Source organism: Neomonachus schauinslandi, chromosome 10, assembly GCF_002201575.2.
Source record: "Neomonachus schauinslandi chromosome 10, ASM220157v2, whole genome shotgun sequence".
Taxonomy (NCBI): domain Eukaryota; kingdom Metazoa; phylum Chordata; class Mammalia; order Carnivora; family Phocidae; genus Neomonachus; species Neomonachus schauinslandi.
In genome coordinates, this window is record NC_058412.1 from 74,852,351 (window position 1) to 74,879,913 (window position 27,563).

The 27,563-nt window shown below is 35.5% G+C and overlaps 1 protein-coding gene across 1 annotated transcript in view; it reads left to right on the plus strand.

The window, feature by feature from the left end:
- The window catches only part of LRPPRC (leucine rich pentatricopeptide repeat containing), a 105,200-nt gene that overhangs the window by 29,177 nt on the left and 48,460 nt on the right, over positions 1-27,563 (plus strand). Inside the window, exons 12-23 of the mRNA XM_021701168.1 lie at positions 1,174-1,292; positions 3,003-3,096; positions 5,846-5,912; positions 15,275-15,302; positions 17,060-17,117; positions 18,206-18,312; positions 18,535-18,612; positions 18,954-18,998; positions 19,346-19,459; positions 20,471-20,601; positions 21,310-21,395; positions 22,818-23,025. Coding sequence (XP_021556843.1) covers positions 1,174-1,292; positions 3,003-3,096; positions 5,846-5,912; positions 15,275-15,302; positions 17,060-17,117; positions 18,206-18,312; positions 18,535-18,612; positions 18,954-18,998; positions 19,346-19,459; positions 20,471-20,601; positions 21,310-21,395; positions 22,818-23,025 — 1,135 coding nt within the window. The remainder of the gene's footprint in view (positions 1-1,173; positions 1,293-3,002; positions 3,097-5,845; positions 5,913-15,274; positions 15,303-17,059; positions 17,118-18,205; positions 18,313-18,534; positions 18,613-18,953; positions 18,999-19,345; positions 19,460-20,470; positions 20,602-21,309; positions 21,396-22,817; positions 23,026-27,563) is intronic.

Below are 27,563 nucleotides of genomic sequence, written 5' to 3' on the forward strand. Positions count from 1 at the left end.
ATACTTAGTAATCTTTAAGAAGAGCACAGTGTGATTTGCCATTTTTTATGATAGTTACCCATGTTATTACTAGTAATTCCTAGTGAATTGTTAGAATACTTCTACTGAATTTGGCTTTAAAGTATTCTGATGCTTGTTGTGTGCTCTGTGGACTAACTCTATATGCATGTTCTCCTAAATTTGTCACTAAGCATGTGCTCTGTCTTTTAAGATTTTTTTTTTCCATATTAGTATCTTTAAAAATACATTTAAACATCTAAGGTTTTGAAGATCCATTAGGTGATTTTAAGTATAATAAACTGTTTAACCTGAATAATAATCTGAATTTTCTCTTAAAGAAATGTGCATATATTCATAATGTAGTCACACTTGCCTGTGTATTTCTGTACTCAGCGGGAATTTACAATCAAGTATTTGTACTAGAGCTCATTACGTAACAAATTTATAGAAATGTAATTTTTCTGTAGAATATGATAGGGTAAAAACGGACTTCTAGAGGGAGTATTTTTTTGTTGTTTTGTTTTTGTTTTTAAGATTTTATTTATTTGAGTCGCCGCTCATCCCTTCCCTCTGCAGTGTTTACTGGGTCCAGTTTTCTTTTTTTTTTTTTTTAAAGATTTTATTTATTTATTTGACAGAGAGACACAGCAAGAGAGGGAACACAAGCAGGGGGAGTGGGAGAGGGAGAAGCAGGCTTCCCGCCGAGCAGGGAACCTGATGTGGGGCTCAGTCCCAGGACCCTGGGATCATGACCTGAGCCGAAGGCAGAAGCTCAATGCCTAAGCCACCCAGGCGCCCCTGGGTCCAGTTTTCTTGTGTCGATCCGTCACTGCTCTGTAATAGCAATGATGTTTTACGATCTCTGTTCATTTGGGTGCCAGAAGCATTAGGCATTTTGCTTAATTATTTTAAACTTTCTTACAGTTGTCATTTCTAAAATATTTCCTTAGCACTTGCTGCTGAATTAATAGATTAAGAAAGGAGGAATTAATTTTTGTTTCATTTATCATCTTATTTTCCACTTCTGTTGCTTTTTTGCTTTCTCTTTTTAGACAAACAAAATGAGTAGTTTTTCGTACATTATGATTCAGAAAGTAAATGAACTGAACTTTCTGATCTTTTTTAATGGATTCCAAGTACTTCATCTATGTGCTTCTAAATTTAATCTTATAGGTATAGTCGAAGTTCTCAAAGCAATGCATGAAATGGGAGTAAGTCCTGATCAGGAGACATATGTAAATTACGTGTTTCCATCCTTTGATAGTGCGAGGTCAGTTCATGCTGTTTTGCAGGTGAGTACAAGCAGGTGTGGTTTTAATTTCATAATTAAAGAGATTTCTTTCCTCCCTAATTGTTTAGTGGTAACCAAAAAAAAAAAAAGAAAAGAAAAGTCATTAAGCTGAGTACTAAAAATGATCATTGTATACAATTTTCTAAAGCTTTGTAAAAATACTGGTTAGTGTAAAGTCTATAGTGGTTAAACTTAAAAAGGTAAAGCAGCACTTTTCTTGTGTGTTGAAAACAATAGGCCAGTATCAGGAAAAATGTAAATAAAACAATGGATGCTCCTCGTCCCACTTTACAGGGTAACTGCAGTTTTCAATTTTTGACCTTTACTTTTCACTTGTATATGAATTTTCATAATACACTCTTAGTATACTTACTACTCTTTTTTTTTTTTAATAATCTTTTGTTTGACTCCAAGGCATTATTTTCCTACCCAACATTTCCTGTTCCCATTAGAATAGGCAAGGCATTTATGAAGGGGCACAGGAAGAAATTGACTTGGAGAGTGCATTGGACCAGCAAGGGTTGCACTTTCTACTTTCAAAGCAAAGTGCTATACAATTAGGAACAACATGGCAGAGCACCAAACACTTTTAATAAGAAATACTTTGTTCAAAAGATCTGTTTCCTAGGTGGTTATTTACATAATGCCTAGATTTTTCTAATATTTTTAGAGTGTTCTTTTCTTTCCTTGAAATAATTGCATAATTACAATCCTCTTAAAGGCAGAGTTTGTCTTGAGTGTCTTCTCTTCCCTGAGTACTTAGAGTATTTTGAGCCTGTGCTATACATATTTTACTGTTAAAAATTATATTTAAAAAATAATTTTTCCCACATATTCTTACTTTCCCAAAACCTACTTTTTTCACTTGGCACGTTCTATTACAGTATGTAATTCCACCAATTATTTTTTATGGTTGCATGGTGTTTTATTGTATGGATATACCATAATTTATTTTTAGTTATTGCTTATTATTGATTGGGTGGTTTTAAATATTGTGTTATTATACAGTGCTTCAGTAAATGTGTTGGAACTGAATTTTGGCTCAGATACTTAAGTTATTAAACAAGTGATGATGTTGGGACACGTGATTAAACCTTTGGAGTTAAATAAAATTAAATTTGATCTTTACCTCATTGTATGTCCCAAAGTATCATTTTATTTTATTTTTATTTTATTTATTTGTTTTGTAAAGATTTTTATTTGTTTATTGGACCGAGAGAGACAGCGAGAGAGGGAACACAAGCAGGGAGGAGCTGGAGAGGGGGAAGCAGGCTTCCCGCTGAGCGGGGAGCCCGATGTGGGGCTTGATCCCAGGACCCTGGGATCATGACCTGAGCGGAAGGCCGATGCTTAACGACTGAGCCACCCAGGGGCCCCGCAAAGTATCATTTTAGATCAGTGCATTGAATTTTTGTTTTGTTGTTAATGAGAGATTTGTTCTAGTGCCTTCAATAGTAAACTTCCTAGAAGGAAGGTGTTCTAAGGGTAACAGATTATCTGAATTTGAAAATAAACATTTAATTTGGAATGTTGGAACTCCATCTCATAGCTTTTGCGAAAGTTCAGTTATTCCGTTTACGTATTGTTCTAGAAAATGAGTTTGTTTTTTTAAGAATAGTGATATAAAGAAATGGGAAAACAGGAAATTTGAATGGCATATCAAAATTATTTTAGCTAGGTGTATTATCACTGAAATATGCTTTATCCCTAGGAAAATGGATGTCTACCTGAAAGTAATGTATTTTCACAAGCTGAATTGAGAAGTGAAGCAGTTAATGGGAACTTAGCCTATATTTTATCATTTTGTAAGTATGAAACATTAGCAGTAAACTTGACAGGTATTGATTTCAGTTACTACTGAGGGCATACAGGGTAGTTCATGCCCTCGATACCTACCTCAGGGAAGGTCAGGGTAACTTTATGTGTTTTTTATATGTTTTGCTTAATTCAGATTGATAAGACCGTTTATGAGTTGAACTTGTGGATAATTTGGAAGTAATTTTCAAGTTAAAAGGACCTTGGAGATAACATGGTGGTAGATTAGGACCCAGAAGACTTGAGTTCTGTTTATAATTAAGCCGCTGATTATGGGACCTGGAACAGGTGTTTTTGTTTCAATTTCATGAAATGGGGATACTTACCTACCTTGTGGGAGTCATTGTGAAAAAAAAAAAAAAATCACTGGAGATACTATGCCTATTATAGCCATTGTTACATGAAGCCCATCTCCTAGTCCTCACTAACCAAAACATAGCAGATATTTACTAAACATTTATAAATGCTATGATGCTTTATAGGACTCCTCACATGTCAATAAAATTACCTACATTGATAAATGAAGAAAGGCAGAGAGAGGTTAAATCATTTGGTCAAAGTTAGTGATTGAGCCAGAACCAAGATCTTTTAATTTTAACCTTATTGTTTCACCCTACTACAATTTACTAAATAAGACATTTCTTAAAGTTTTCATTTTTGAACATACCTATGACATTACTTGACCGTTTTTATAATCTTGTGAAAAAGATGCCATTTAAAAACAAAACACACAAACATCAGTTTCTAGACTCCTAAAATGTTAGAAGGTAAGCTCGGATTAATGTGCACTCAAATTGTGTAGGTGGAAGCATTGTAAAAACCCTGTTATTGGTAGTTAAAATGGTTCATCTTAATATTGTAAGGGAAAGGCGAAGTGTTCAGGATGAAAAATGATGACTGTTAGAGGTTGTAGTTATTTGAGTTAAAGGTTGGGTAGTAATACCAGCTGCTCTCTGAGGGTATTGATTTTGCCTTCCACTCAGAGTAACGTACAGATTTGCCTTACTGACAGGATGAAAACAGAGAAGAATTAGCAGAGGAATCTGGGTACCCAAGGTGCATACATGAGAGCTGCTTTTCCCTTTATCATACCATCCTTCCCACTTCGTTGTCAAACCTTGATTTTTCAGACTTGTTTGTTGCTAAGGAAACTAGATGCTTTTTGTCAGCAACCTTCATCTTGCTGAGATGTTTCTGGTCACCTTTTTAATGAATAAAAACTTGACAGTATTCTGTAAAATACTAACTTGAATAGTATAAAAATAACTTTTTAAGAGGTTGTTTATTAAATTTGAGAAAGAAAAATTCCAGGAACATTAAGAATAAAGAGTACTTCAGGCCACTCCTGTCCGTGCCCTCCCTTCTTGCTTTGATTTACAGGTCTTTGAAGAGCAGTTCTATAATTGCTGGTATTCACTGGAGGCAGCGCCTAGGTAGGCACTCTTGGTTACTGTATCACAAGGAATGGCAGGTAGTAGAAAAGAGTTCTGGCTTATCTTGATCCAGTTTGTGCAGTAGTAGGAAACATTTTCCCACTTCTGTTTGTAGGCATGGAAAATTAATTTGATTAAGCAGTTTAAAGGTTGCTGAAAGACATGTAGTTATGTCTACTTTAAAATTCCTTGAGTGACTGAATGCTGATCATTTAAAAAATGGTTTTTAGATTTGCAAGTGCTGCATAAAACCTTGAGAAACTTACATCTCTGTTCAAGAATATAACACTTGATCTAAAACAATTCTTGTGTGCGGGAGTTAAGTTTTTATTCATATTTAGGAGAGATGAGCAAATACTCCTAAAATCTTCTGTAACTTTTCCCATGAGCTGTTTGTTGTTGTTAAGTTACTCAGGTATCTTGATCTTTTCTAAACTGTATTAATTCTGTTTTCTGAATTTTACGTGTACTATGAGCTCCTCTCTAATTCTGTCCATCTTGGATCGTTTAGTAACATGACATCTGAAAAGATTAAATCAGTTACTTAAAACATGGCACCATTTTAATACAATGACAGGGAAAAATAAATTCAGGAGATGCCTACTTTGATTTTCGCCCTGGCTAGTTATGGTAAGGGTTACATGGAGAATCAGGCCTATGTGTTAAGGTAAATCAGGTTTACAGTGTCAGCATTGAAACATACAATGTTCTAGATTGTTAAATGACAAAATGAATAGTAGAGCGAACAAATACTTAGAAAAGTGAAAGGTGACTATAAATCAATGACACAACAGAGGTAAAGACTTACTATGACTTTAAGTTGTCACTTAACATGAATGAAGTCATTGATCATAGTGGAAAATGGAATGACAGAGTGAATGGTTCAACAGAACCCACTGCTACTTTGAGAAAAGAATTTTTCTCCTTTAAAGGACAGAAGTCCTATAGAGTAGTTACAATCTTTTTCTTCGTAGTGCCCCATTGTCTAGTAACACACAGTTTTGGTATGTGTACCAGACCAACTCTCAGTGTTCTGGGGGATAATTAGTTATTACCCTTTATACCAAAGAATATTTATAAATTCATTAGTTGTATATATTCATGAAAATGAAGTAAAAATGTTTTTAAAGGATAGCTTCTATTGCAGATGTATATTATTGCATTATCTAATTAATTTTGTACGAGAACATTTCCATTTTAAAAATAAAGTTTCCAAAATGAAAATTAAAAGGTATGTGTTTCCAAAGAAGTTATTAAGTTTTTTGGGTTTGGTCTGGGTTTTAATGATGATCACTTTCTTTTGCAGTGGAATCAAATACACAGCCTTTGTCTTTCGCTTCTTTGAGAGGCAGTCTAAATCTAGGCTTTAGGAGGTAAGATAATTACCTTATAATGTTCTTTGCCTGATTTCTCCTGTTTTTGTGACCTGCTATATAAGGAAAGCTATAGATATTCTTATCTTCCAAATCTTCCAATATACCAGTTTCCTAAAATAACCTTATCTGTGTTACTCATCTACCAAGTAGTTGACTTGAGTGTAGGCAATCTTTTATATCATCTTTTCCAAGAAATACACACAAATTTGGTTAAAAGTTGTGTTTCAAAGAAGAAAGCACTGTTTGGAAATGGTGGGTTGGAGTTACAAAGTTGTATGTGTGTTTGGTGTTTTGAGTATTTAATTTCAAGGTAACTTTAGTCAGTGTAATACTGCTGTCTTCCTCTTTCCTCTGTGTGCTCAAGGGATGTTAGTGACCTTTTTCCTTCTCAATTTTGTCATTTTTTTAAAAGATTGATTATTTATTTATTTGCGATAGAGGAAGAGAGAGCTCGTGCCCATGCATGAGTGGGGGACAAGGGGAGGGGCAGAGGAAGAGGGAGCAATAGGCTCTCCACTGAGCAGGGAGCCCGACGCAGGGCTCGATCCCAGAACCCTGGGAGTATGACCTAAGCCAAAGGCAGATGCTTAACTGACTGCACCACCCAGGCGCCCCTCAGTTTTGTTTTTTTGAAAATATTCAAACATAATGAGTCGAAAGAATAGTAAAGGAAACACCGTACATACCCTTTATGTAGATTCACCATTTTTGATATTTTGCCATATTTGCTTTCTCACTTTTTCTCTAATATATACACACACAAGCACATACGTATATACACTTTTTTCTTTTTTGCTGAACCACTTGAAGTTGTTGACATCATGGTACTGGATCCTTCAGCTTCTCTCTCGTAAGAATAAGGTCATCTATATAATCACAATACCAGTATCACTCCTAAAATACTAGCAATATTATAATATCATCTAATATACATAGCTAATGTTTAGATTGTCTTCTAAAAATCTCTTTTATAGCTGTTTTACTTTTTGATTGAGGATTCAATAATTACATGTGTTGCATGTGGTTGCTGTCTCTTTATTAATCCAGAACAATTCCCCTACATTTTTGTGGTCTTTATGACGTGGACTTGTTTGAAGAGTCCAGGCTGCTTTCTCTGTAGATTTGTATTCATCTATTTTTTTCTCATATCAGATTCAGGTTGATTATTTTTAGCAAGAATACTTGATAGGTGATGGCATTTCCTACTGCAGCAAGAGATATAATGGTGGTGCCATCAGCTAAGTTTGATCATTTGGTTATGCTGGTGACCACCATGTCTCTTGGAAAGGAACCTCATTCCATTTGGGATTAGTAAGAAGTCTGTGGGATGATACTTAGCGACAGTGGGTCTGTCCTGTTCAGTGGTTTTAGCAGCCATTGGTAATCTTGTTGAATCGGGTGTTTACAGTGGTAGCTACAAAAAGACGAGTTTCTCCTTTTATCATTCTTTTTGTAATAATGTTAATGACTTCTGATACTAAAAATCTCAGTAGTTTTTAGCCTGTTCATTGGTGGGAGCAGTAGGGTTTTCTGTAGACATCTCCAGAACCTCCATGGCAGGCAAGGAGGGGTAGAATAGGTCGGTGGGATTCTATGTTACTGCCCTTTCTTTAGCCAGTTCAGTTCCACTCTTTTCAGGGATAGTTTTGTGTTGGGTTAAAAAACAAACAGACCAGGGGCACCTGGGTGGCTCAGTTGGTTAAGCGACTGCCTTCGGCTCAGGTCATGATCTCAGGGTCCTGGGATCGAGCCCCGCATCGGGCTCCCTGCTCGGCAGGAAGCCTGCTTCTCCCTTTCCCACTCCCCCTGCTTGTGTTCCCTCTCTCGCTGTCTCTCTCTGTGTCAAATAAATAAATAAAATCTTTAAAAAAAAAAAAAAAAAAAAAACAGACCAAGGACTGTGCCTTTAAAAATAAAGTTTGAAAATACAGAATACATAATCAGGTGGATAAAAATGCTAGTAGAGCCAGATTTTTAAGAAAGAACCCATAAAAATAATTAAGAACCTATAATATATTATGAAGTGAAGCATAGTAACATTGTCATTTGATTGTCCTTGAAAAATGTCTTGGAAAGGTTTTTCGTATAAACTTCCAGGTCGTGTGTATTTCCTTCTTTAACTTGACTAACCTTATGTTACACTTTTTTAGTCCGTTTGAATGGCAGTTGTCATATTTCACATGTCTTAGACTTTTTTTTAAATTAATATATAATGTATTATTTGTTTCAGGGGTAGAGGTTTGTGATTCACCAGTCTTCTATAATATCCAATGCTCATTATAACACATACCCTCCCCAGTGTCCATCACCCAGTTACCCATCCCTCCACCCGCCCTCCAGCAACCCTCAAGTTTGTTTCCTGTGATTAAGAGTCTCTTATGGTTTGTCTCCTAGACTTCTTAAACAAGGTACTTAGACTGTAAAGTTGATCCAGGGTGATGGGAAAACAAGTTGTGCATTCCGATATATACCTAGGTCAGTCGTTGAGCTTGTAGTGCCTTAATGATTAAAGTATGCAGAGCTGCTTGCCCCTCCAGTAAATGCATCTTCTTGCTGCGTTTTCTGTTTCTGCTTTTTAATTTTGTGTCATCATCTTTGTTTGTAAGAGTTTTTGCTCTCACTCTGGACAACTTTCAGTATATTTGCTGTAAGTAACCTATACACACCTAAATAATTTGCTGTTTTTGATTTATTGTGTGCTAGGAAATTAGGCAACCTAAGTTGCGGTAATTTGGGAAAATAAATGGTTTAAATAAAGGCATGGGTATCTTCTTGTTATTACTTTGTAACATTTTGTGGCAGCTGTTTGGATGATTGGAACATAAGCTTTGTGTTTGTTTGGTTTATTGCACTATCTTCAGTGCCTAGATTAATACCTGGCACATGATTGGTACTACTGTTGAATTAATTACAGAGGCCTTATTTTCTGCCTCTGTGTTTAGGCATTCCCTTTAATTCAGCAGGTATTTATTGTGGAGTTTGGAGATGCTGGTTGGAATCAGACTGAAATATGGTAAACAACATAAAGGGACTTGGCCTTTATTTTAAAGAAAGTAGACTAATTTGTGCAGTGTGGAGGCTTGGTGGAGGCAGAAGTATATTTAGAATGTATTTTAATCTCAGATATGCTATTTCTCATTCAGTTTGGATTTTTTAAGAACGTATCTTCCATATCTCCTTAACATGCTTATGCTTTTTTCTTCCTTCTTGACTAAATGAGATATTATTGATAGATGTTTTGATGTCTTTGTTTATTAATTCTATCATTTGTGTCATTTCTGGGTCTGTTTCTCGTGGTTAATTTTTTTCCCTCATTGTACATCATATATTTTTGCTTCTTGGTAATTTCTGATTGGATGCCAGATGTGGAATTTATTCTACTGAAGGTGGGTTTTTTTTTTTACTCCTTTAAATATTTTTTTTATTTTTTATTTTTTTAAAGATTTTATTTATTTGACAGAGAGATACATAGTGAGTGGGGAATGCAAGCAGGGAGAGTGGGAGAGGGAGAAGCAGGCTTCCCGCCGAGGAGAGAGCCCGACGCGGGGCATCAATCCCAGGACCCCGGGATCATGACCTGAGCTGAAGACAGACGCTTAACGACTGAGCCACCCACGCGCCCCTATTCCTTTAAATATTTTTGAGCTTTGTTCTGATGTCGTGAGTGAAGTTTCTTGGAACAGTTTTCTTAGTGCTTGCTTTTTTGCTGTGTTAGGTAGGATTAGAGCAGCCTTAAGTTCAGGATTATTCCCATTAAATTAATTCAGCCTCACTATTGAGGCAGTATCCTTCTGAGTATTCTGCCTGCTAGCCCCTCCCCCCCTTTTTAAGATTTTTTTTTTTTTTAAGATTTTATTTATTTATTTGACAGAGAGAGACACAGCGAGAGAGGGAACACAAGTAGGGGGAGTGGGAGAGGGAGAAGCAGGCTTCCCGTGGAGCAGGGAGCCTGATGCGGGGCTCGATCCCAGGACCCTGGGATCATGACCTGAGCCGAAGGCAGACGCTTAACCGACTGAGCCACCCAGGCGCCCCTAAGATTTTTTTTTTTTTTTTTTAATTTTTAAGTAATTTCTACACCCACTGTGGGGCTTGAACCCACAACCCTGAGATCAAGTCACATGCTCCACCGATTGAGCCAGCCAGGCATGCCTACCCCATATATTTTTGAGATCATTGGGAATGTGAGCTATTCCCATACCTGTGTGGGTTTTGTCTTTTTTCAGTCTCTGGAAAGGTCTAAGGTAGTTCCCTAGGCTTCCCTCACTCACATGTGATTGTAAGTACTCAGCTGAAAACTGAGCTGTAGGTCTCCAGAGCTCTCTGTCAGGGTCTCTTCTCTCTGGTATTCTGCTCTTTGATAAGTTGTAACTAATCCCTTCTGGGAAAGTATTTTAAATCTGTAGGTTCTGAAACTATATTATGTTGGTGAGTTTTTCTTATTATAGATACAGGAAAGTTTCAGGCTGTGGTAATTTGATGTAAGAATATGTGCATATTTTGAAGCATTTGTGACTAGAGGTGATTTCTTTTTCTCTCCCACCCCATAAACTATTAAAAAATCAGAACATAATCGGTGTTGTTGCAACCCAGTATCTTAGCATTATAACGTAGCCTTCTGTTCTTTTATTTGATGCCGAATCAAATAGTATGTATATTTTAAAATCCTTTTGCAAGGGGGCACCTGGGTGGCACAGTCAGTTAATAGTCCAACTTTTGGTTTCAGCCCGGGTTGGGATCTTAGGGTCATGAGAACAAGCCCTGTGTCGGGCTCTGCGCACAGCGCAGTCTGCTTGAGTTTCTCTCTCTCCTCTGCCTCTGCTCCTTCCCCCTGCACTCACGTTCTCTCTCTCAAATAAATCTTTTTAAAAAATGCCATTGCAGGACATTTAATACAACTACTCAGTCACCTATTGTGTGGTTCTCCAGAGTCCCGTTGTACTCTAGCAACTTTAGAATTGGATAAATCAGTACAAGAAAACTGAGCACTGATTGGCATTTCCAGTAGAGTCCAGATTAACTATCTGCAAGTCCTGTAAGGATGAAGACATAAGAGATTCACTTAGTTACTCCTTACCTAAAGTAATTACTCAGAATCATCCAAAATGTAAGAAGTGATCGAGCATTGAATGAGCTATCATAGTCACCTTAGCTAATCCTAAGGGAAACTTGGATTTGCATTTCAGTATTGGCATAGTTCTCTACCCTCAATATAAACTGCCTCCTAAGTGGTAGGTCTGGGGCCCATGAGGCAGTGGTTCCCAGCATGTGTTCTGGAACGTGTTGGCCCAGATTAATTTTTTATGCTCTCCCACAATATTTTTGAAATACTAATACTATTTTTCGTCATGTCTTTAGAGAGTAGTGTTTGAGTGGTGAGCTAGTATTTCTGTAAGTTGATAAGCTCAAGACATGGTCATTAATTACCAATTAAGTATATGCCTTCCTAAAGCTTTCCAATTTATAAATTGTTAACGTATGTAGGCAAAGTCATCTGTAGAATACTATTCAAATTCAATACTGCTTAGTTAGGGTGAGATTATTTAAGATATTTAGGGAATTTTTGCTTCTAAACTCTATTTATTTATTTATTTATTAAAGGTTTTTATTTATTTGACAGAGAGAGAGTACAAGCAGGGGGAGTAGCAGAGGGAGAGGGAGAAGAAGACTCTCCGCTGAGCAGGGAGCCCGACGCGGGACTCGATCCTGGGACCCTGGGATCGTGACCTGGGCCGAAGGCAGGCGCCTAATGACTGAGCCACTCAGGCACCCCGCTTCTAAACTTTTTTAAAAAATAAGGCTATTTTTAAGAACATTTTAAAGGGCATTTTAGATATGACTGATCAAGTTCATAAATTCTTATGTCAGATCCAAGGTAGGATGATATTAAGTATGAATAAGACTTTCCAACAATAGTGCTAGCTGAACAAAGTTAAGTAAGAAAGAGGGCAGTATACATATTATATATCATTGAAAACTCCCACCACCAGAAATACTGAGTCACTTCTGAGAGACAAAATGTCACTGAAACTAGTTTAAAACTTGACTGGGAATATAACATATCAAAAAGATGAATGCTGGGCGCCTGGGTGGCTCAGATGGTTAAGCGTCTGCCTTCGGCTCAGGTCATGATCCCAGGGTCCTGGGATTGAGCCCCACGTCGGGCTCCCTGCTCTGCGGGAAGCCTGCTTCTCCCTTTCCCACTCCCCCTGCTTGTGTTCCTGCTCTCACTATGTCTCTGTCAAATAAATTAAAAAAAAAAAAAAAAAAAGATTCCTTGGAATTAAAGGTGTTCCTAGCCTGATCAAAAAAGATGCCTTATTTTTTTTATCAATATAGACTTCTATTTTCTCTTATTGTTCACTACACAGCATTTTATCCTCACATCTTGAGTTCTCACTTTTTCACTTATTATTTTGCAAAATTAAAAAAAAAAGTCTTTTTATCCTTTTATTTTTATATATGGAAATGTCAAGTAGTCAGAGGAGGCTGCTCTGTAATCAGTAGATGGGCGAGATGAAAACTTGTAATAGTTGAGAGATTGTTTTCTGCCACAGCGCTGAGCTATGCTTTTTCGGTCAGTTTATCATTTCTTCTGTTAACTGATTTCTCAAAAAATTTTTCTCAAATCAAAATAAACACTATACTAAACATAGGGCTTCATAAACATTTTCCCCCACCTACAGATAAGAATCCATCTTTTTCAAAACTTTTTCTTAATGTGCATCAGTGGGAGCGATGATTTCATCATTAAGGAAGAGGATTCCAGAGGGGCATGGAACATGTTTGTATTTTATTTTGAAATAATTATAGAATCACGGGGAGTTGCAAGGATGGTGGAGAGCATGTGTCCTATTTTCCCCCACTGGTTACATATTACATAACTATAGTACATTATCAAAACCAGGAATTTTGCATTGGTACTGTGTGTGTGTGTGTGTGTAGTTCTGACGTTTATTACATGTGTAGCTTTCTAATATCACCTCAGTGAGGATAAAGAACTACTCTATCACTACACATACCTCCCCCCCCCCACCACCTGTAGTCCTGTCACTTCTTCCACCCCATCCCTAACCTGTGGCAATCGCTCATTTGTTTCCTATTTATATGATTTTGTTGTTTTGCAAAGATAATATAAATGGACTCATAAAGTATGTCATGTTTTGAGACTGGCCTTTTTTTATTCAGCATCATGCGCCTGAAACCCATCCAAGTTGTTGCATGTGTTAGTCGTTCACTGTGAAAAAAAATCTTGTTTCAGGTAATCTCTACACCCAATATGGGGCTCAAATTTACAACACCGAGATTAAGAGTTGTGTGTTCTGCCAACTCACCCAGCCAAGCACCCCCATTTAAAATAAAAATAAGTGCCTTGTTAACTCACTATACCAAAATTCAGTTCACTCAAAGCTGCTTAACCTCAAGTTTAAAAGGCCAGTAAGGCCTAAAAAGGCCTATAAGGGTATAGGTTTATAAAGGCTTATAGATTTTGTGGGCATTTTATGATGTAAATATTTATAATATATTCTATAAGTTTGAATAAATTATATTACTTTTACATTATAAAATTACCATTAAAACACAAATTAGTCTTTTTAAAGTAGGTGACATTTAAATTAAATATAAAGAGCTTATATGGGGCACCTGGATGGCATAGTTGGTTAAACATCCGACTCTTGGTTTCAGCTTAGGTCGTGATCTCAAGAGTCCTAAGATCGAGCCCTTCATCGGGCTCCATGCTCTGTGTGGAGTCTGCTTTAGTTTCTCTCTCCATCTCCTTCTGTCCCCACCCCCTGTGCACACAAGCTCTCTCTCTTTCTCTTCTCTCAAATCAAAATAAATAAATCTTAAATAAATAAATATACAGAACTTATATTAAGTTTACAGAGTTTAGAAATAGTATAAGACCAGTGTTCACTGGTTATCCTGTTTTATAAATGGCTTTTCATTTAAATAGGAACAATTTGGATCAGCCGTTCTTTCTTTCTTTGAAATAATTTTGAGATTTACAGAAAATTACAAGAATGGCACAGAGAACTCTTGTATACCCCATTTACTAACTTTTAGCATTTTGGCATATCACTATTCATTAGTGAATGAGTCTGTCACTCTATCCATCTATCAATCCATAAATACATACACACATATAGATAATTTTTTTTTAACTCTTTGGGCTTAAATATGTCAGTATATAATTCTACAAAACAAAGATATCCTTTTTTTCTTTTTTTTTTTTTTTAAGATTTTATTTTTAAGTAATTTGTAATCCAAACCTGGGGCTTGAACTTAGAACAGTTGCATGCTCTACCGACTGAGCCAGCCAGGGGCCCCACTACAGAATAAGGATATTCTTTTTTTTTTTTTTTTTTTTTTTGATTTTTTTTTTTAATTTATTTATCTGAGAGAGAGAATGAGCGACAGAGAGCATGAGAGGGAGGAGGATCAGAGGGAGAAGCAGACTCCCCGCTGAGCAGGGAGCCCGATGCGGGACTCGATCCCGGGACTCCAGGATCATGACCTGAGCCGCAGGCAGTTGCTTAACCAACTGAGCCACCCAGGGGCCCCAGAATAAGGATATTCTTACACAACCACAGCACAGTTAACAAATTCAGGAAATGTAGCATCGATGGAATATTTTTGTCTACTATAGCTCTTTTTGTTCTAATGTTATCAATTTTTTTTTTCTTTTTTTTTGTATTTCTCCCCCTCCTTTCTAGAATCTACTTTAGGGATTGATGTTAGTTGTCTTTTATCTTTAATTTTCTCTAGTATGGAACACTTTTTCAGCTTTTGTCTTTTATGACATTAACATTTTGGGGGAATACAGGCCAGTTAATTTATAGAACGTTCCTTACAATGGTTCCCCTTGATTAAGTCCATTACTGCCTGGGACACCATAGGAGTGATAGATATTCTGTCCTCAGGGAATTAAATCTAAAAAACATACAATGTCCATCAGTGTCTCATTAGTGATGTTAATTTTGATCACCTAATGAAGATGTTCAGTTTCTCCATTATATGGGTTCTGTCTTTACCATTACAAGTGATAAGCAGTCTGTGGGCAGATACTTTGAGAGTATGCAAATATCCTGCTCTGTCAAACTTGGACCCAAAGATTTAGGGGTGGTTCTTACTGATTCTTGTCCAAACTGATCTTTATTTTAATGGTTCAAAGTAAGAATCAGTCTTTCTAAATTATCGTGTCCTGAAAATTCAGCTTAACTTTGGAAACATTTACTTACTTACTTATTTTATGACTTTGATCTGTATACATTGCATATAATCCTGCTAGTGTGTTTTAACTTAAAATGTTTTTTAAACCTCTGTATTTATTTTTAATCCTTTGCTGCCCTCTGCAGGTCTATGGATATAAATCTTTGGAGCAAGGTAAGTATTCCAAGTACTGCAATTCCTAAGGTGATATATAAAAAGCTATTGAGAGCCAAAGTTGTAAGAGCTTCATACATTTATGATGTGCTATTATAAATGAATGACTTTAGAATCTTGAAATTGGTAGTTTTTTAAAACTGTCTTCCTAGAGCATGAAATTTATTATTGAAGCGATCCTTAGTCCTAAATTCTTCATAAGGTCTTCAACTTTTTCGAAGGACAGCTGTTAACATTATTGCAGTGACATTTGATTTACAGATCTAATAACTAATTTAAAATTTATATACATATACATATTTATATATGAATGATACATAGATAATTTTAAATTGCTATTTTTTTAAGTTAACTGCCTTTATGCAGGAAGTACAATTATCCTTATGCTGAATTGCAAGAAATAGTTGTAGCTAAGTAAAATCAGAATGTACATTATTAACTGGAATTCCCAATTTAAATATTTTTTAAGATCTAAATTTGACTGAATTCTGTTTTTTAAGTATTATACTGCCAAACCCTACAGTCAGTTATAATTTATGATCGGGAAATCTATATTTAGAAGTGATTTTTTTTTTTACTAGAAAGAGTTTTTATCGGTTTATTCATGAAATGTGTTTTTGTTCAAAATTTGGTATTAAATGTAGCTATCTTAGATCTACTGTATGGTTGTAACTTCTGGTAGAATGTATTGTCTTCCTTCTGTACAGGTTAAAAAAGTTTGCAGATGAGAATTGTTTTTTTGCTTTGTGTACTTTCTACCTTAACTATCCTTTGAATTGCCATTAACTGCAGCATGATTTTCCTGGTGGAGTGAAGTGGGATATGGTCAATTTTGCCTAATTTTCTATATTAGCAAATTAATAGTAGTAGAAATAATTGCATTTTGAGTTGTTAACACTTGTAATATGTGCCAGGTACTATTTTAAGAGCAAATAAGTTCATTCGTAGAATACACATAAAGTAGTTCAGAGTTCCTAACTCCTGTCACTTTGGAAAAGAGCCATATGTTTCCGTTCTTACTGTCTTCAGACCCAAGGGTGGATAGTCAGATACTGTGTTCAAAAGTTACAGGCCAGTACTGTAGGTTTTGAAACCATTTTCATCACAAAATACATATTTGGATTTCTTTAGTTAAAATTTTGCCAGCAGAATTAATGTGGAAGAATATGTGTTGTGTATGTCTTTTAGTATTTGTGCATTCAACTGCTAGGGATCTGTGAGGACAAGCCCAAAAGAGGTTTTGACCCCTTTGGTTTTAATGCCATTAAAATAACTGGGAAAATGTCATTGGAAAAAAACTAAGAAAAATTAAGCTATTTAGTGATCCACCATGTTTTACATTATTATTTCTGTAATACTTCATTTAAAAGGAGGAAACGGGTCCAATTTCAACAAGACCAAAAATAACCTGATGAGAAATAATACTGGTTGATAATTCCTAAAAGCTATTTCCTGTTTATAACAGCTGATTTAAAACAATACATAAACAAATCCATTTAGAGGGTTTCTTAGTGACATTTCATGAAACATTGTAGTTTTCCTTCGACATGGGTTTGTTTTGTTTTTGCTTTTAAAGACAAACCTATTATTTAAAAACAAAACAATTTCCTTGGCAGGTGGGGGTAGTGTTGAATTACTGTGCTATAGAATAATACCTTACTGGGGAGAGGCTTTCTTATTTCAAGAATTCAGTTTCAGATTGTATTTGTTCTTGTTTGCTTCTCTTGCTGCAATGCGTGCATTTTCTGTCTTACCAGATAACAGAACTGTTGTATAAGGATGGACGGTATTGCCAAGAGCCTCCAGGACCAGCGGGTAGCGTTTCAATTTCGATGATTGTAACTTACCCACAAATCCATTCTTCTGTGTAATGATGGGCTAGAAGGGTTACAGCAGTAGACATTTTCTTTTTAAAAGTGAAATTTGAAAACATTTGGTTATAAATCTTTATATTGATAACCACAACATTTTGAGATTTCTGGGGTGTTTGGTTTTATCATCATAATTGTTTTGAAAGACAGGGTTGGAGGCTTTTTCCTCTTTAGACACTGAGGAAAATGCTTCTTACAGCACCTGTGAAAATAGGCTTAACGACCAGTCATTCCTAGTGTTTGTTATTTTAATGTTTTGGAGGTATAGTTAATTTTAAATGTATAAAATAGTAAATGAGATCTTTAGGTTTTTTTCCTACTTAAATATAATTTATTATCCAAAATACATTATTTTGACATTAAATGATTTTTGTTTTCCATATAATGAAGCCTAGAATATATGGTTTTCTTTAAGAAAACACTCTTCTTGAAAGTTCACATTTTCTATCCTAGGTATTAACACATGGCCCTACACATTTTATGCTTGAACGCAGAAGAAAATTACTGTTGTTACAAAACATCTTTGTTAATCTTGGTTTTTCATTGGCTAATAGGCAGCTCTCCACAGGATTACTGTATCTGCTTATTAAAATTATTTAACTTTCTATACTCAACATTTGACAGTCGTTTCCGATTTTGTGTGTTCCCTAAATATGGCCCGCAAAAAAATTAGTGCAGAAATTTGTACAAGGCATTTATTTATGCTTCCTACTTGTGATTTGGACAGGAAAGGGGTAAGGCCTTGGGCAGGACCACTTCTGTCACAGAGTGGTGGAAAAAAATAGATTGAAGTAAGATTCAGTACTGAAAAGCTGTCACTCGGTCTGAAAATAATTAATATTCCTTTCACTCACCAGTTAGATATGTGCTCCCAAACCACGTAATCTCTATGCCTCAGTGATCAGTGTTGCCATTTCAGAGCCTCTCATCAGGGTGACATCTCACACCAAAATGATTTCTTATAAATTAATCTTGATAACATGACAGTCTCAGTAATTTTAGTGGAATGCTTTCTCTTGTTTTTTTCCACAGAAGCTGTTGGCTATTTTCTTTATAACTTGATTGACAGCATGAGTGACTCAGAGGTACAGGCCAAGGAGGAGCGTTTGAGACAATACTTCCATCAGCTGAAGGAGATGGTACCATTTCATTTTTTGCTATATAATGCCTGTCCTGTCTGACATGTATCTATTAGATTTGAAATTGCTGCTTTTAAGTACAACCAGACCACTTCTCAATGACATACACGAGTTGGAGACTTAAATTATGTCCGAGATAATTTCTGTTAGACAAATTTCAGTTTGGTTGTCTAAAACTCAGCCTGTTTTTGTTTTTTTCTTTCCTCCTTTCCCTTTGCACAGAATGTAAAAATTCCTGAAAATATCTACAGAGGCATTCGTAATCTACTGGATAGCTACCATGTTCCTGAATTGATTAAGGTGTGTGTGAAATAGTAATCAACTTTTTAAAATGCTTAACATATATAAAAGCATGTTAAAATTGTATTTCACTATGATGCTTTTGGCCAAAAACAGTTTACTTAAATGGCAACCATTAAAAGAAAGCTTTTCATTGATGGTTGGTAAATACTGTTTATATATTGAAGGATGTGTTTAAAATATTTATTACAATGGTTAAAGAAGTATGAGTAGAATTTCTGGAAGATTTTGAAAAGACGGAAAAATAGTAAAATGAGCTGAAGCTTTTGAAATTTGCCTTTGACATTTGCTAATATATTTTTCCATGTATTTTCTAATTCTAATTTAAATCTCAATTTTAGGATGTTAATATATTGGTTGAAAGAGAGAAGATAGACTCTAGAAAAGTAAGTAGGTTTTTTGAGTAGATTCTACATGCTATAACCACCACATTTAAAGAGAATTCTAGATTGTGTCCTTATAAAACCAGTGGTTCCTAACATTTTTGTCATCAGTATACAACTAAGAAGTTGGTAACAGCTATTCCCCATCTCAGACAAATCAGCGTATCTAAGACATTTGCGTATGTATCCCAGGAGTGTCAAAAATCCCTGGAGTTCATCCACGGATCCCCAGATTAATGTCCTTGATAGCATTTATGACATCTAGTAAAGGTCAGCTTAAAGGGAAAAGTGACAAGGGGTGCATTTTCTTTTTGTAGTAAATTTCTTTCCTTTTCTTTCTGTTCCTGTAGACTACACAGCTGCCGTCCTCTGTTTTGGAGTCTACACTTGAAAAACTAAAAGCTGAAAATCAACCTATAGGAGATGTCCTAAAGCAACTCATACTAGCGCTTTGTTCAGAAGAGGTAACATTTGTTTAAATATTTCAAATGTGCTATTAAGGTAAAAAAAAATTCTTTATAGATAAAAGTAAGCAAAGCCAAATATAATATTTATGATTTTCACAATTGATTATTATATGTCATGTGTGTGAAGAATGCAATTAAATGAAAGGTTAACTAATTTCAGCTACACCTTGAATGGCATGTTTTCAGGTTGCTGTAGTTTGTTTACGATAATCTGCGAAGTGAATGATAGTAACAGCCGTGATAGGTTTATCATACATGCCAAATGTCCTTTCAAGCCATGGCTCCGGTCTCTTATATCTAGATTGTCAAGCAACTGATACATGCAGTAGTCATTTGCAAGTCAAATATTACTGGGTTGTTAATGCAGGGATTGAAATTCCATTTTCCTCCTGGAAAAAAGCTCTTTCTGAGATAAAGGGTCTCTTGCCTTTTTTTCAGCAGGCGTCCAGCTGTACTTTGTGTTCATTTTAGTGTGTGTGTATGCAATTTGTGGTATTTCACTAGACTTTTTCAGTTTCTAGTTCAATATGATTTAGTCATATGCCTGTGTTTTTAGGGGAAAAAACATAACTGACTTTAAGATTATAACATTATACTATTGAATTCTAAAATATTTTTTCATTTTGCTTGGATATTAAACTAGACTCTGAAGAACTTTGCCATGATATATATTTCTGTGTATGGAAATTGGACTGTGAGTAGGGGCTGGCTTGGTACATATTTAATTTGGACGTCTTTTTTATAGTACCTACAAAGCTAAAACATCAAATTTGGCACAGCAACTTGTTTTGCATTACATGTAACAAATCTTTTAAACCCTACATGCATATCTTGCCTGCTTTTTGAAAGGTGAATAAAAACACAAAGGAGGAAGGTGAAGTTAATAACATGGATCCAATGTTTTTAAAGTGCTATTAACTTTTTCTACACTCGGAATGCTAAACCTAGAGATTGGACATTTTTACTTTTGTATCACTTCTTCTTTTTTACTTCTGTCCTTTATCTTAGAACATGCAAAAAGCTCTTGAATTGAAAGCAAAATATGAATCAGACATGGTTGTTGGTGGCTATGCCGCTTTAATAAATTTGTGCTGTCGACATGATAATGCAGAAGATGCATTGAACCTGAAACAAGAACTGTGAGTACCCTGGCACTGAAGCAAATCATCAGCATTTATGCTGATAGACAGTCCTTGATGGATCATATAAATTGAATATTACTCTTACAGAATGTAATTTTTAAAAATTCTTTTTTTGTCAGTGTTTTTAAAATTTCATAAAATGCCTCCCTTTGATTAATTATGGCTTGTTTTCAGCAAGGAGTCTTTGTTTAAGTATGATAAGACATCCTTAAAGCCAAGGTTTTTTCCCCACTGACTGTATAACTGCATATCATAAAAGGGGTGATGGTAACTATTTTATAAGGCTTAACATTTCCCTTTCTCTACCGTAATGTGAACAACATTCTGTCGATTTCTCAGGTATCTTTAGTTTCCCATCCTGATAGAGTTATTAATTAAAAAATATGTCTTTTTGAGTATTTCAATATTTATGACAAAGTTAGAATCACCTAAAGTGCTGTGAAGCAAAAGAGTTCCTTCATTTGTATCATTTGCAGATGGGGTGATGCAATATATGTGTAGTGGTAGATTTATACTTCTTTTGTCACTTTGAATATAATTATTTGTGAATTTGAATATGGCTTCAAAAATAAACCTTCACTGAAATGTAGAGGCCTAAATAACAGTTCAGAACAACTGACGTGTTTTTGAAGAGGATAAAATGGCTATTGCAGTTCTTTTCACAGTCAACTTTTAACATAATATAAATGTGCCTTTAATTTTTAGTGACCGATTAAATTCATCTGCTGTCCTTGACACTGGCAAGTATGTAGGCCTTGTAAAAGTATTGGGAAAACATGGCAAGCTCCAAGGTAAGCCTCGGCACATAAAGGAAATATGTGATGCAAGTATCTTGCCACTGGAATAACATGCGAATTGATATTAATGGTATATCATGTCCTGCAAAGTGCTTGAACACTTTGCATACAAATTTGCATGTGAATCCATCCAGAGCTGCATGGACAGTGTAGGCCATTAGTTTTAATGGATTGGCAAGCTTGTCATTTACATTTGCACAGCTCAGTGCTCTTTGCATTTCTACAGCTAGTTTTTATTAGCATTGCTGTTTGGATTGAGTTTGAAGATCATGACTTATGGCACAATTTGCTGATGTGCCTGCACTAATGGCTTTGTTTTTGCTTAAGAACGTCTGAGGGCTGAACATAAAACCTATAAACATAACCTTTATTTAAGAATATGAATTTTGCTGTAGTCTTTGTCTTAAGTTCTAATAACATTACCAAAAATATATACTTTAGTAAGTTTTTATTTAGGAGTTTTCAGAGAAAACCTCACTGATTATAAAGCTGATACGCATTCGCTAATTTTCTCATTGTTGAGATAATGCTAAGCCTAATTATTTACACTTGATAATATGTTCTTACTGTTGCTTGTTTCTTACATTTCTCTTTGGGTTTTATTTTGAAACTTCCTTTTTTAGCCTTCCTCTCTTCCTTTTATTTCTAGAGACGATTTTTTTTTTTTTTTTTTTTAATTTTACAGTGAAAAATGTGTGGTGAAAATACTTGATTTGAACACTGGATTTTTTTAGGAAGTCTTTCTAACAGAGAAAACTCTATAAGGTTTAGCCTGCTTTTTTAAAATAACTTTTTGTGAAGCGGTCAAAACATTTTGTCTGTGCAATAATTAAGAACAACATTATAAAAATGCACTTATTCCATATCCTAAAATGTTTGTTTCTGCCTTCCTAATGAAGCTTAATGAATCTAATGTATTAACATGCAGTCTTTTGGAAAGCTTTCATTGGCTCTGCTTGGCTAATTAGTATCGACATAGCAAACAGGCCCTATCGGTATCAGACCATTAGTCTGGCTGTATATACAGTGTAAACACATCTTTATTATCTGGCCTCCTGACAAGCCATCTGCTGAAGAAACAATGATGTGATTTAGCAGATGTTAGCTCTGAACGATAAAAGCATCCATTTAGGAGGATCTTACAGCTATAGGGCAGACCGTACAGGGTTATGTGGTGCAGAGTGGGCACACAGTCCCTATCTATAATTTGTAGTCAAAGTTGCAGGGAAATGATAAAACCATGCTATTGTGGATTTATAATTGTAGTCTCGTTTAGAAATGCAAGTAGTAATTAACTTGAAATCGGCATTATACACTAGAATTTACATTCCTGCTGGGCTTGAAATGCTGTTTTAATAGCAGTTTGTTTTCCCTACATGAAATTACCTAAGGGTCTTTTGTGTTACTTCATTGTAGATGCTATTAACATTCTAAAGGAGATGAAAGAGAAGGATGTTGTTATCAAAGATGCAACAGTCTTGTCCTTTTTCCACATCCTAAATGGCGCAGCTTTAAGAGGTGAAGCTGAAACAGTGAAACAGTTGCATGAAGCCATCATGACTCTAGGGTTAGCAAAACCATCCACTGCCTTAAGTTCCCCATTGGTCACTCTGTATCTGGAAAAGTAAGTTAATTGAATTTTGAATTTTAAATGTTGGCATTAAAATAATGAGTCTGATCATTTGGGGATTATATTTTGTCAGTACTCTGCTGCTTGGAAGCCGTGGAGGTTATTTGCCACAGAATAAGAGGACTTAATATGGACTGGTTGACCTTTAAAATGAGCAGCAACCCTGTGGTCCTGTGGGTTGCTTCTCAAGGGAATGGTCTGTGTTGATTTTTTTTGTGGGGCGTGTGATGATATTACATGAAATTGAATCCACTTTTCCCAGTTTGAGCCTTATAGGTGTTAATCATTAATATATAAGGAGGAAGGATTCTCTGGGGCTTTTGATTATGCATCATGACTGTCATTCAGGTAATAATGTAGCAGCATCCTCTTTGGTTCTCCTTTTCTCCATGTGGTATTTGATTTTAATAGCATGTGCCAATACAGTGACTCTAGCTTCCATTAATACTATAGAAGATGTCTCTGTGCCTTGAGGGAGGAAGATGAACTTTGTTGATATGATGAGGTTTATGGAGTTTGAAATTTTTTACATTTAAAATGCTCAAGTTGGTGCCCAATTTAAGATATTATTTGTAATGCAAATCATAACGATCAACCCTACACTCTTGTAATGAGTGAAACATTTTAGTAAGACCATTAAGCACTCTTTATTATCTTCTTTTCTTTTTGCATTTGTTTTCCTTTTTTTTAATTTCCTAGATTTTTCTTCTTTGTCATCTTTTTCAAGGCTTAATGCAGTTTTTAATCTGCCTATTTTGTGATTGGGATTTCTAATTTTATTTATTTTACTTTATTTTAATTCCAGTGTAGTTAACATACAGTTATATTAGTTTCAGGTGTACAATGTAGTGATTCAACACTTCTTATATTGCTGAGGGCTCATCAAGATAAATGTATTGGGGGGCGCCTGGGTGGCTCAGTCGTTAAGCGTCTGCCTTCAGCTCAGGTCATGATCCCAGGGTCCTGGGATCGAGCCCCGCATCGGGCTCCTCGCTCCGCGGGAAGCTTGCTTCTCCCTCTCACAGTCCCCTTGCTTGTGTTACCTCTCTCGCTGTCTCTCTCTCTGTCAAATAAATAAATAAAAAATCTTAAAAAAAAAAAAAGATAAATGTATGGGATTTTTCTGATTTTAGTATGGATGTGGCCCTGTCAATGCCAAGAGAAAAGTAAAAGTTGTATCTTAATGGTTCTCATATTCTTCCCAAATTTCTGGTAGTTTTTCTTTATTTATTAGAGGGTATAATTAATTGAATATAATGAATGGTTTAGTATTGAATTTAAAATGGGAAATAAAAATCATCTCGGCTCCATGTTAGGAAATGTGGGTATACATATTTATACACACACAGATACATCCACATATATGTTTGATGAAATAATTTCTTTGCCATCCAATCGAAAAATAGTTTATCAAGTTAGATGATTGGCCAGATCTTAACCTCTACAATCTCAGCATTACATCCTTTTAAAGAAATAGTGATTCAGACAATTAGTGTGTTACTGAGTTCTCATGTTCACAGCCAACTTTATATAGAAATCCTATAATTAATATGCTTCCTACCAGAATTTTTTTGATTGCTTGAAAGACCCATCTCTGCAAATTGCATGTGGAGCTCTGCATAGGGATTTGAAAGAAATGGGCCCAGTGCCCAGAAGAATTAGGCCCTCCTCCACTACTGGGCAAAAATAAAATAATTAACAATGAAAATGAGGCCATGGTAGAAAAGTATCTTACGAATAGAAATACTTTGAAGACAGAGAAGACAACGAAAGTTTTCTGAAAGAGGTCTGCAGATGGGGCTCATGAACCAAGGAGAGCTTACCCACAGGAAAATGGAAATATCATGGGATTCAGATGTTAACCTGCAGTATGCTCCGTGTTTCTGATTATAGAGTACAGTCAGAGATTTGTATGTCTCAGTAAAATATGGCTGTCCCTATTAATTGGGCTAGAGAAATCTAAATTAGTATTTTTTCTCTTATGATTTCTTAACTCCTTTCAGATACATCAAGAAATTATTACCTGCTGTTTTGATTTGCCTAGTCTTTTTTTGCTATCTTTGCTTTGCAGGGGCAATCTCCATGGCCGGATCTTTCAGTTTATCATAATAAAAAGGTTTTGTTGATTGTTACAGAGGTCATGAGAATAATGAGGAGGAGATAAAGGAAATTTCATGTTTATAAAATAGCAGAAAACAGTAGTAGCACCTATAGTCTGGGATAAGTTGGGGGAAAAGTTGTCTTTGAAAACTTTGTTTCAATTGTGTTTTCCCTAACTGATGGAAGATAAATGATTCAGAATCATGATGAGTGCAGTACAAGGGTTAACTACACTAGCCTGCCAAAAAGTCCACGTGTACTTGATTTTTTTTTTTTTTAAGATTTTATTTATTTGCGAGAGAGACAATGAGAGACAGAGAGCATGAGAGGGAGGAGGGTCAGAGGGAGAAGCAGACTCCCTGCTGAGCAGGGAGCCCGATGTGGGACTCGATCCCGGGACTCCAGGATCATGACCTGAGCCGAAAGCAGTCGCTTAACCAACTGAGCCACCCAGGCGCCCCACGTGTACTTGATTTGATTGAATATGTTTACTCTTCAATAATATCATGTAATTGACCTCAGCAGGTATGAGCTCATCTGGAGAATGAGCCTTATTTATTCAGACTTGAGATAAAAGTATGAAATGCATTTCAGAACATCATACAAAATCTTCATCTTTTTGTTCAAAGACAAGCATCTTTTTGGAATGTTGCTGCAAAATCTCTAAAGAGACTGTCACTTAAATATTATAATTCTGGAACAAATCCATGAAATTCGGTTTTTTAGAAAGATGATCTTTAAGATTCAGAAAGATCTTAATTTTGAGACTGACTTTTCCAGCAGTAAATAAAACACGGGAGAAAGTAATCCTGGGTCAGTTTGTTTGTTGGAAAATGTATAAAAAGCTTTGTGGTTGTGGAAAACAATACATTTTGTTTCTGTTTATTTGCAAAGGAAAATACAAAATAATAACAGGTTTGCAAAATTGTAAAGAAGTTGGTAAACTCATCTGTTATCAAAAGGATACTTGTATTAAATGGAAAGATACGCACAGTTGAACAAAACTTTCATGTGTTTCATTTACGTTAGGATTATTATATAAGCCACATGTCTACGTGTAGTCCAAATGAATGTTATTTTAAACATTTTTTTGGTAACTACTTAAAATTTTTTTTTATTGAAATCGTACCTGATTCTGGAAGATATCTGGGTCCTCCATAATATGGAAGAAAAACATGCTTTAAAATAGGTTAAAAGAGCTTTTGATTAGTCTTTATGCTCTGGTAAAGGAAATAAAATTAATAAAATCTGGGCCATTAGGTTTAAAAGCATAAAAATATGTATGATGTAGTTTCAGATTCACTTGTTTTATAGCTTATCCATTTTGGTTTCATTGCATATGAAAAATATCTGAAGCTGTTTAACTGGATTATTTAGTGCAAATGATCAAAGAAGCTTTAATTTCTGCTTTCCATTAAGGACTTTTCTGTGCTGATTTGTGCTATAATCTGTATATGCCCACATGCATTTCGTTTAAGTGAATCATGGACTTTGTACATTTAAAGCTCCCAGAACTCTTGCTAAGTTAATCTTTAGTTCTTCATAAAGGTCACAATTTCTGTAAGATGAACCTATAATCATAAAAGTTTTAAAACTCACTGTAGCACTTTAAAATGTTATATAAATGGGAAATATACTTTTAAAAATGCTGGTTATTCTGTCATATACACTCCCCTTCAATTTTAGCATCTTCATTTGTACTGGATACTTTTATTATTTATGGGAATGCTTGCCTTCTAGAGTGAAACTCTTTATGTGCTGAAAGGAAATTAAGGAGGTTTGGCTCTTTTACTCCATTATTGCAATTAAGAATTTAGCATCATCAGTGCCAAAGGACAAAAGTGGTTCATTTGCCCTAGGGGGACAGGACAGTGATAAGATGATTTTTCGTCAAGGATCATTGGGTCGTAATTAAGTTACATTCATGGCTATTGCTTTTTGAAGGATGATTGGTAAATGACAGGCTTCATGTGCTTAGTACGGACAGTGTTCAGTAGGGTTTTTTTTGCCTCCTCTGTCAGAAAATCCTGTTGAGCCTGATAATGTAAATGTGGCATTTTATTCTGAACAAAAGAGCAGGGAAATGAGCTATCTTGTCTAATCATTCAGTTGTTTAACACCGACTTCCAGTTTAGACTCAATTGGCTGGAAAGCACTTGACATGTGAAGTTAGTGCTGTTCGGAACGCATGTTTGAGTAAATTTTAAAGTAAGTGACAGCTAAATTGTACCTAGGGAAATTACAAAGCCTTCAACACAGTTAATTTTTTGGGGAGGATTAGTTGTAATTGCAACACCAGTCTCCTTGAAGATTCCTCATTTATAGATGATGAACAGAAAAAAAAACATTTAGCTCTTTCAAAGCTGGTTCTCTTAACAGAATAATTTTTATGAAGACGCTTGTTTCTCTTGAATTGATTTCTCTCCACACTG